Consider the following 10,070-nt stretch of genomic DNA (forward strand, 5'->3'; position numbering starts at 1 on the left):
ATGGGGACTCCAGCCCTGCCCTGGGCAGCCTGGGCCAGGGCCTGACAGCCCTTTGGGGAAGAAGTTACTCCTCATACCCCACCTCAACCTCCCCTGGCACAACCTGAGGCCATTTCCTCTTGTTCCTGGGGAGCAGAGCCCGACCCCCCTGGCTCCAACCTCCTCTCAGGCAGCTGCAGAGCCAGCAGGTCTCCCCTCACTTCCTGGTCTCCAGGCTGGACACCCCCAGCTCCCTCAGCTCCTCACACTTGCGATACAGCACCTTCCCCAGCACAGGAAAGTGGAACATAAACCCCACATGAAGGAAGGTTTTCCTTGCTCTGAATCACCAACACTGTGTCAGGCTTGTGTTGTGACATGAATTACGAATGCAGGTGGGTGCAGTGCAGCTGGAGAGCTCAGTGACATTTTGCAGCACCTTGACTTCCCCTGGGAAATCTCTTCTTTCCATCTTGATGGTGGGTTTGGTGACTGCTGAAATGGCTGGGGAGGTAGTTGAAGTCTAACATTGTAATGGTTCATCTGAAATGGCTTTGGAGTTTGGAGTCAACCTACACTACTCTCCAGCAGCTTATTCAGACCACTCTGTAAATACTGACGTGTGTAAAATTTATGGGAATTAATCTGCATACTTGTTTAGCAACTGTCTGGTTACCTACTGATTATTGGTGATGCTGGACACCCTCAGCTGCTCCTCCTCAGACCTGTGCTCCAGACTCTTCCCCAGCTCCCTTGCCCTTCTCTGGACAAGCCCTAGTAGCTCAATCTCTTTTTCTGAAGTGAGGGGCCCAGAACTGAAGTGTGTAAAATTTATGGGAATTAATCTGCATACTTGTTTAGCAACTGTCTGGTTACCTACTGATTATTGGTGATGCTGGACACCCTCAGCTGCTCCTCCTCAGACCTGTGCTCCAGACTCTTCCCCAGCTCCCTTGCCCTTCTCTGGACAAGCCCTAGTAGCTCAATCTCTTTTTCTGAAGTGAGGGGCCCAGAACTGAAGACAACACTCAAGGCACAGCCTCACCAATGCCAAATACAGAGCTAAGATCACCTCCCTGGTCCTGCTGGCAAGTAACTTCCAAACTGCCTCTTCACCCCTCGCTTCCATCATTGGAGGCAGCCTCTTCAATGCTTCATTTTGTGAGGAAAACCAGTTTGGCACAGCTCAGGGGCTTCATGCTGTGTGTGTCAGGGTCTCCTCGAGGTCTGCCCCAGCTCCCTGAGGTAACCTGCTTCCCCAGCAGGTTGGGAAGGATGTCTGAGAGCACTAAGGGGGCAGAGCTTCATCATCCTGCTCTGTGCTGCACCAGCTCTTTCTTTGGTGCTGGAAGGGGCAGCAAATTAGCCCTTCTCCCATCAACTCCTCAGGTTCAGAAGGCCACAGGGCTCAGGTGCAGCATTACCTGTGAAAGCAGCACGTGTTGGCTACAGAGCAGCTTTCCATCTTGCCACTTCTACCATGAGCAACCTAAGCTGCTACTTAGATGCCCACATTCCAAGAGATGCAGTAGTTACACAGCTAAGAAAGCAGCATACATGCCCTCAAGGCTTCTCCCCCCAGATTCCTGTGATACATTTAATCTTCCAGCTGACTTGCCCAGAAATCTACCTGCCCTGCAGCTTGGACCTCACCTCCTCTGTCAGTCCAGGCTTGAAGCAACATCTGATTTTTCCTTCAAAAGAAGAAGGACGTATTATCAGGCAGCTCCTCTTCATAAAGGCCTCAGGGAGAAGCAGCAGCAGGCTTCCACAAAGGCCTCAAACCTCCATGCAGGTCCAGGCACAAAGAGTGTGGATCAGACTTTCCACCTTCTGTTGCCTTCAGCCAGTGCTTGCTGGCTGTCTTCTCTCTTCCTCTTCACTGAATTACTGCAGAGCCAATGGTCACAGAAAACTTGCCCCAACAGATCTGCCTTGTTTCAGCCCTGCTCTTCCAGGAACAGTACTCCAAGATGACCCTGTGGCTGCTGGGGAGTGCTCTGCTCTACTTCCTACTGCAGACAAGGCCATCTCCTCACTTCTCTTTGCATATTGCTTTGTTACTTTCCTACTCTGACTCAGCTCCATGTTCATCCTAGGACCAAGATTTTGCTAATTCATCCCTGCATGTACATCTCAAGAAACCACTGCAGATTTCTGAGCTTCTCACTTCTCTCAACTCTCCTTCCCTCTAAGGTGACCTTGCTGCTTCAGCCTTGTGCCCCTAAACCCACTGGGCTCCTGCTCCAAACCATTTTCAGAATCTTTCCCCCCTGCCTGTTCTCCAGCCTCTCTCCCCATCTTTTTAAAGAAACAAGGACCTTTTTCTCCTTTGTGGATTTTTTTTTTTGTTATACCCATTCATTTGTGATTCAGAAAATCATAACCCCTACTGTGGCCTTTAACATCCCCATCCTCCCCTTTCTCCTTTCACTGCTCTAATTCCATCCTTATACACGTGTCCACCCATTGTATCTCTGTTCTCCTGCCAAGAACTCAGCCATCTCATTCCTGTCTCCCAAGCTGCCAGAAATTTTCCACAAGGGAGCTTTACAACTCATATCTCCAAATCCCTGTGGGGCTGGCACCTGCATCCCCCAGTGTCTGGCACACCTTCAGGGTGCTAAACACAGTCCTTGCTTAACAACAGGAGTTTCTGATATGATAAAGCTTAACTGGCAAATTCCTTCATTCTTAGCACTACAATAATTAGTAGACTCATTAACAGCTTTGAAAGAAAAACTTGTCTATTTAGAATACAAATGGATTTTAAACCAGCAAGTATTTGCTGTAGCAAAAAGACACCCCCTGAGAAGTTCTGTGACTTCTCTCACATTTTACCTGGCTCAGACTCAGCATTACCCAAAGCTCAGCTGAAAAGCATGTTGGTGGGATCCTGAGGAGTTCTAGATGTGCTGAGTGAGCCACGTGCCAGCCAAACCAATGAGTGCACATTGCAACAGGCAGCTTGGCTCAACCCCCTGTAATTCAAGCCCCTCCTGCTGGTTTCTTCTACAGCTTCTTACCACTAATGCTTGTTTCCATTCCCACGTCCTCACTTGCACAGATCTCCAAATCACCCACTCATGTTTTTGCCATTCTTAATGTATCTCCTAGGTCTGAATGACTATTTCCTTTCACTAGACTTGTTTTTCACTCAGCTTGTTTTAGCTGAGGGATTCAACTTGTGGTTTTCAGCTGCTATTATCTGATGTTACAAAACCTGGAGAGCTTTTAGGCTATGACAAGGACCTTCCAGAGCTGAGTGGCAGTCTGGGATGTTGGATTCCAAGGGTCAGACTGCAACACAGAATCACCTGTGAGCACAAGGACAAACTCAACTCTGGGAATTAAGAATCCCTGCTCAGAGACAAGAGTTGCTGGTGGTCCCCAGCCCTGCTGGGCTGATGCAGTCAAACAGCACCAGATCACTCTGGGATTGTTCTCTGGAATTCCTCCCTTCCCCCAGGCAGATGCAGCGTGTGACCTCTCTGAGGTAGCAGCACTGGCACAGCCATCATCATCCAGCCCAGGGAGAACAAGAGCCCAGTGTCACAGCACTTGCCAACCTGTCGTGGGCGAAGTCACAAGACGAGAGCTCTCTATTCAATTCCAGCAGAAGTAGAAAGATGCCCAAGAGATCCTGGAGCTACAGCTGGACAGCCATGAAAGGCTGATTCTGCTGAGGAGCAGCCTCAGCTGCACAAAGACCTTCAAAACAGGGGCAGAATTTGAAAACCAGAATTTTCATTCACCCCCCACCCCCTTACACACACACTCCCCCAAATCACCTGCTTTTCCTAACTTACTCTCGGCTTATAGGGAATAAAACGCGTTTTCTCCACCAACCCCCAGCAGTTACCACAAGCTCGCAATGCCACCTACTGACAACCAGGAGCAGCAGCCAAGCTCTTCTGTCCAGCCAGAGCAACTCAGGTTTTCCATTAAGTAATTTCCTCTGTATTTCCTTCTGTTTACCAACTGTTCTCATGGCTCAATGCAAGTCTTCTAAAGGTTTGCTTCTTTTCACCAGCTTTTACCTTACAAGGGTCATTCCTTCAGCTTATGGTATAGGGAGAAATTTCTTTCCCATTTTCCTAAACTCTCTCAACTCTGGCCAATTGGATCATTAATCCAGTGGCTCCCAACTATTAGAATGGGAGACATTATTTAAGCCTTCTCCTTTCCCAGGTAAGCACAGGCCATCTCCTCCAAAACTCACACACAACCCGTCTGGACAACAAGCCTAAAATTCAGAAACTTTAATGACTAGATAATACTTTTTCATACCCTTAATAACCAATCCCTGTGTCCATTAGTTTTAATTCCAGAAACACAAGTACCTTTACGAAAGGAAGCACTAGTCAGAGCAGGCTCTAGGCCAGGGGGAGGGAATCAGAACCAAGACTGGGATAGTCCTTCCAGCTTTTTGCACTGCTGTTCCCACCCTCCATCTGCTTTGGCTGTTGACAACACACCAAAATAGTGCTCTGGTGTGTGCAAGGTGTTTGTGACAGTTAGGGCAAGGAATTATTATTTAATAGGATTATAGAATAACAGAGTGGTTTGGGTTGGTAGGGACCTTAGAAATCATCTAGATCCAACTCCCTGCATGGGCAGGGACACCTCCCACCAGCCCAGGTTGCTCCAAGCCCCATCCAACCTGCCCTTCAACACTGCCAGGGATGGGGCAGCCACAGCTTCCCTGGGCAACCTGGGCCAGGCTCTCACCACCCTCACACTCCACAGTTTCCTCCTCATGTCTCACCTCAATCTCCCCTCTGCCAGTTTTCATCCATTCCCCCTCATCCCATCCCTCCCTGCCCTTGTCCCAAGTCCCTCCCCAGCTTTCCTGGAGCCCCTTCAGGCACTGGAAGCTGCTCTAAGGTCTCCCTGGAGCCTTCTCTTCTCCAGGCTGAACACCCCAACTCTCCCAGCCTGGCTCCAGAGCAGAGCTGCTCCAGCCCAAGGATCATCTCTGTGGCCTCCTCTGGACTTGCTCCAACAGCTCCATGTCTTTCTTGTGTGGCGAGCCCCAGAACTGGACCCAGCAGTCCTGGGGGGACCTCACCAGAGCAGAGAGGCAGAATCCCCTCCCTGGCCCTGCTGGCCACACTGCTCTTGCTGCAGCCCAGGACACAGCTGGCCTCTGGGCTGCAAGCACACATTGCTCCTGTGGAGCTTCTCATCAACCATCACCCCCAGGTCCTTCTCCTCAGGGCTGCTCTCAATCCATTCTCTGCGCAGCCTGTCTTGGTGCTTGGGATTGCCCTGGCTCAGGTGCAGGACCTTGAATTTTGGGAAGCTGCTGTAATATTCAGTGAGCTTTGCTGGCCAGAGGTCAGTCATTCAGTCTTTATTCAGAGCAGGTCACTGCGGGGGAGAAGTGTCCATATTTGCACACAGCTGCAAGGATCAGGCTGGAACAGAGCACCGTGACAAAGAGAGTCAGGACACACACTAGAGAACTGTGTTCCCTGAGTCCCACTGGGACCTGCAGAATCGTTTCCTTGGATGCCTACAAAGAAAAAAACCACATGGATTACATGGATTTAGCACCCTGTACTGACTGCAACTTAGAGGATTAGTAACCAGAGCACTGTTTAACTAACCCCTTGCTAAGGCTTCTTCTGGGATTTGAGATAAAAACTGAGATTGGACATCACCTTTCCATCTACAGCACATGGAGAGGCAGCTGCAAAGCTCAGTAAATTTATCTGCTCCCATTTGAAGTGACAACCACTTAGATCCTCTGCATCTTTGTTCCTACAGGAGACTTGCCAGGGAGGATATGTCTATAACACAGCACAGAAGAGAGAAACTGGGAGTGAGCCTTTCACAGCTCATTTTTCTCCAAGGTGAACAACTGTTTGGTTTCCCTGTGATGCAGAAAGCTCCAAAACATTTTTTGGACAAGAGCTGATGCTACCCCAGAAGTCTGCAGGTATCTTAAATATAGGAAAGCATCTGTGTTACAAAACTAACAGACTTTTTGTGAGACAAATTGGTCTGAGTCCTGAACATCTACAGCACTGCAACCCTTTCAAGTATCAAAGGCAGTTGTTGACCACATTAAAGGTCCAACTTTCCTTGGTCTTGGAACAGGGAATAAAGAAACTTCACCTTTTCCTAGATACTTGGCCAATCAGATAACGACCAAACAGAAGTGGCCTCTTGTTAAAAGATCTTATCCCTTCAATCTCTAATACTTGGCCAATCAGATAACGACCAAACAGTTATCTTGTTAAAAGATCTTATCCCTTCAATCTCTGGGGTTTTACCCCTCCTTTACTTAAGACCATAAAGTAGTTTTTCACTTTGCTGCTGCTCTGAAGCACCTATTTTGTGAAGCCTTTTTTTAATTTGACCACTGGCCAATTATATCCTAGAATTCCAAGTAAACTATCCACAAAAGGTGAGGAGAGAAGGCCCATAAAGGATGAGAAGAGCACAGAGTAACTAGAAACATGTCAGAAAGGCAAGAGGACACCATTAAAAGCTGGTCAGAAAGGGAGAAGGGAGCATCCCAAAGTGGGAATCACACAACTCTTGTTTTACTCATGAATTCCTGTGCTGTGGAAGTTGTTAATCACAGAAAAAAAAGGCAGCAATTGTTAGATGAGAACCAAGAATTGCCACCAGAAATCAGAACTCACAGGTTTGTGCCTGGCACGGTACCACTGGCAGGGGCTGAGGGCTTTGCCTGGACAGGGACCTTCCACCTCAGCAGGCTCCCAACAGTCCATCAACAGGTGACCTAAGAAAGATATTAATGCATCAGCAGGATCCTATGGAATAGAATAATGGAATGGTCAGGGTTGGAAGGGACCTCTCCAGGGCAGAGGAGAGGGGGAGGAGAACCTCCCTCCACCTGTTGGACACCCTCTTCTTAATGCCCCCCAGGATGCCATTGGCCATCAATGCAGCCTGCAGGACTTTTCCAAATGAGGTGTCTTTCCTCCACAACAGCCAGAATCTACTACTCCCTGAAGGCCAAGAGGTGAAACAGCTCCAAACAGCTAACCTGGATGGTCACAGCAGTGCTGGGAAGTCCTTTTCCTGAACTTTGCAGCTCTTCCCTTCCTGATGCAGCAGGTACCCAAGGAAGATTCTTCCCCTTGTGTTACCTTGGCCCTTCTCTCCTTAACAGGGCAAAGAATTCATCATTGGCCTGGAGACCCCTTACCTTCAGTTATCATTTCTCTTGCCCCAAACTACAGAATTCCAGTCTCCCTGTTGTCCCCTGCTGGCACAGCCAGGAACTCCCCTCCAAACTTTCAAATATTATTACTATTACTACTACTTCCTATTAATAATTAGGATCTTTTCCTGCTCAGAAGTAATAAATGTGATAGAAAAATGTGAAGATTTCACAGCCCTTTGATAACTCACCAGGCAGTTTCCTGACCTCTAAGTTTATCCCAGAAAAATCACTGTCCAAATAATGTGCAAACAAAGATAAAGGAGCTGAGAATCATGAGCACATTGGACTTGACAACCAGCAAGAATGATTTTGTGAAAGGACCTACAATTTGTACCAAAAATGGAGGATTTCAGTGTCATTGGATATCAGGTTCTCATTTCACAGGAGTCTGAGACTCCAGCCATTCCAACCTCCAGGCAGATTTCTGCACCCCTCCCTTTATAGGAATGCAAGAAGAAAGTGGTAGGAACCACCAGAAGGCTTTGATCACCCTCCATAGCTGATGGTGAAGATGAAATTTGTCACAAATGGCTTCAAGCTGAGAAACACTGTGAAGAGGTGGCCTGGGACCTGCAGGGGCTGTGACAAAAAGGCCAACTGCCAATTTTTGCCCTACAAGGTACAACACCCAGGGGTCTGCTGACAATTCAACTGCCTTCAGATTAATGCAGCAGCATTCAAAGAAGACAACATGGTCCTCAGCAGGGCCACCATCTTCCCCTGATGTTCACCTGACAACTGAGAGCTCCAACAAACACAGAACCAGATTCCAAGCTCTGGATTAGCCCATGGATTCCCCTCTCCCCAAAAGAACACAGAAATGAGAGAGAATCTTACTGTCACAGCAGCAGACCAGAACTTCTGGGCTCTTCAGAACCACCCAGGCTTCCTCAGGCTCCTCTCCTGCTGGCCGGTGGTAGCGCCCGTGCACAGGTAGGACAGCCCTGAAGCAACCAGAGCACCGCGGGTCAGGTTCCAGGTACAGCACAACAAGGAGATCTGGGGCTAAATACTCAGGAGCTTCCACATCAACAACCTCAGGAATTAATACTGCCTGTGAGAAGAGAAAGATCCAGATGTGGCTGCAACCAGAACAGACCCACGGGAGGGATGTAGGGGGGAAAAAAACCCAACAGCCAAGAGTTTTGGTGCATGATTCTGGGGTTTAAGAGGCTCCTGGGGTCACCTGCAGCCTCAGGAGGGAAACCCTGTGGGGTTGGAAGGGACCTTGAAAGGTCATCTAGTCCAGCCCCCCTGCAACTTGGAGCACCCCCACACCTCTTTTTTTGGGGGGGGGTTAACCTTCCATCTTCTCAACCTGAATAGCTTTTACCACAGCTGCTCCTCATGGCTAAGCAGAGTAGTGGTGGCTCCCCAGTTACACATGTCTATGTGTGGAAATAAGAGTGGTCAGACACTGGAACAGGATGCCCAGGGCAGTGGTGGAGTCACCATCCCTGGGATGTCTTCAAAAACCATGTAGATGTGGGACTCTGGGACATGGTTTAGCTGGCATGGGTGGTGTTGGGCTGATGGTTGGACTTGGATGATCTTAGAGGCCTTTTCCAACCTTCATGATTCTATGAAATACGAGCAGCACATGACACCAAACACCCTGCACCACCACCTTCTAGGAAAAGGAAGGAATCACCTTGGTTCAACCAGCCTGGTCCTTATCTGAGTAGTTACCAGACACCTGAGCTGTGGGGTTGTTACCTTGGTCAGGTTGTGCTGCTGCAGTGACTCCAGCTCGTAGGGATCCACGTAGATTCCTGGTGGGAGACGAGTCCTGGCTGCCACTGCACACCCTCCTGCAGCCTCCCCCGTGACACCGAGTTCCACCTTCACCAGCAGGTCCCTTCAAACGAGCAACAGAAGCCAAACCTTCACACCCACCCTTCAAAGGATGGCCCAGCCCCCCAGAGATGGGCTCTGAAATGAGACAGAGCTCTTGGGCCCTAGGGGGGCAGACCCAGAAGCTCCCTCTTGGGCCTTCCTGTCCTCCTGTTTGGGGTGAGGTACTTCACTCTGACTCCACATCCACAGAATCTTAGAATAGAATTGTTTGGGTTGGAAAAGACCTTTAGGATCATCCAGCCCAACCATTAACCCAGCCCTGCCAAGGCCACCACTGCCCCATGTCCCTCAGCACCACATCTACAGGGCTTGGAAACCCCTCCAGGGATGAGGACTCCAGCCCTGCCCGGGGCAGCCTGGGCCAGGGCCTGACAGCCCTTTGGTGAAGACGTTTCTCCTCATATCCCGCCTCAACCTCCCCTGGCACAACCTGAGGCCATTTCCTCTTGTTCCTGGGGAGCAGAGCCCGACCCCCCTGGCTCCAACCTCCTCTCAGGCAGCTGCAGAGCCAGCAGGTCTCCCCTCACCTCCTGGTCTCCAGGCTGGACACCCCCAGCTCCCTCAGCTCCTCACACTTGTGCTCCAGCCCCTTCCCCAGCACAGGAAAGTAGAACATAAACCCCACGTGAAGGAAGGTTTTCCTCACTCTGACTCACTAGCTCCAACCCAAACCTTTCTATGATTCTTCAATTCTATGAAGGAAAGGTTTCTCCACAGATAAAAGCACATGTTGTGCCACAGCCCTGGGCACAGCTCACCTGTGAAATCCCTCCTTCAGCAGCTCCTGCCTGATGGTGGCAGCCGGGCAAGGGGACTGAGCACCTGACAGAGCACAGGCCAGATCAGGGAATGAGCACATGGGCAGAAACATCAACCAGGGAAGTCATGTCATCTGCAAACCCCTGTGCAAACCCCTCAGAGCAAAGAGAGACAGCACTGCATAGAATCATGGAATGGTTTGGGCTGGGCAGGGACCTTCAAGACCATCCAGCTCCAACCCCCTGCATGGGCAGGGACACCTCCCACCAGC

At 49.8% G+C, this 10,070-nt stretch overlaps 1 protein-coding gene across 1 annotated transcript; it reads right to left on the reverse strand.

The window, feature by feature from the left end:
* Positions 1 to 5,335: 5,335 nt before the first annotated feature.
* PIGX (phosphatidylinositol glycan anchor biosynthesis, class X) lies at positions 5,336 to 9,899 on the reverse strand. Its single transcript, XM_009996741.1, has 5 exons — positions 9,799 to 9,899; positions 8,900 to 9,041; positions 8,021 to 8,237; positions 6,636 to 6,736; positions 5,336 to 5,497 (listed from the first exon to the last, which is right to left on the reverse strand). Exons 1-5 carry the CDS (start codon positions 9,897 to 9,899, stop codon positions 5,336 to 5,338), a joined length of 723 nt encoding a protein of 240 aa, XP_009995043.1.
* Between the last annotated feature and the right edge of the window lie 171 nt (positions 9,900 to 10,070).

The sequence above is a fragment of the Chaetura pelagica genome, unplaced genomic scaffold, assembly GCF_000747805.2.
Source record: "Chaetura pelagica isolate M959 unplaced genomic scaffold, ChaPel_1.0 scaffold264, whole genome shotgun sequence".
In the NCBI taxonomy this organism is placed as follows: Eukaryota; Metazoa; Chordata; class Aves; order Apodiformes; family Apodidae; genus Chaetura; species Chaetura pelagica.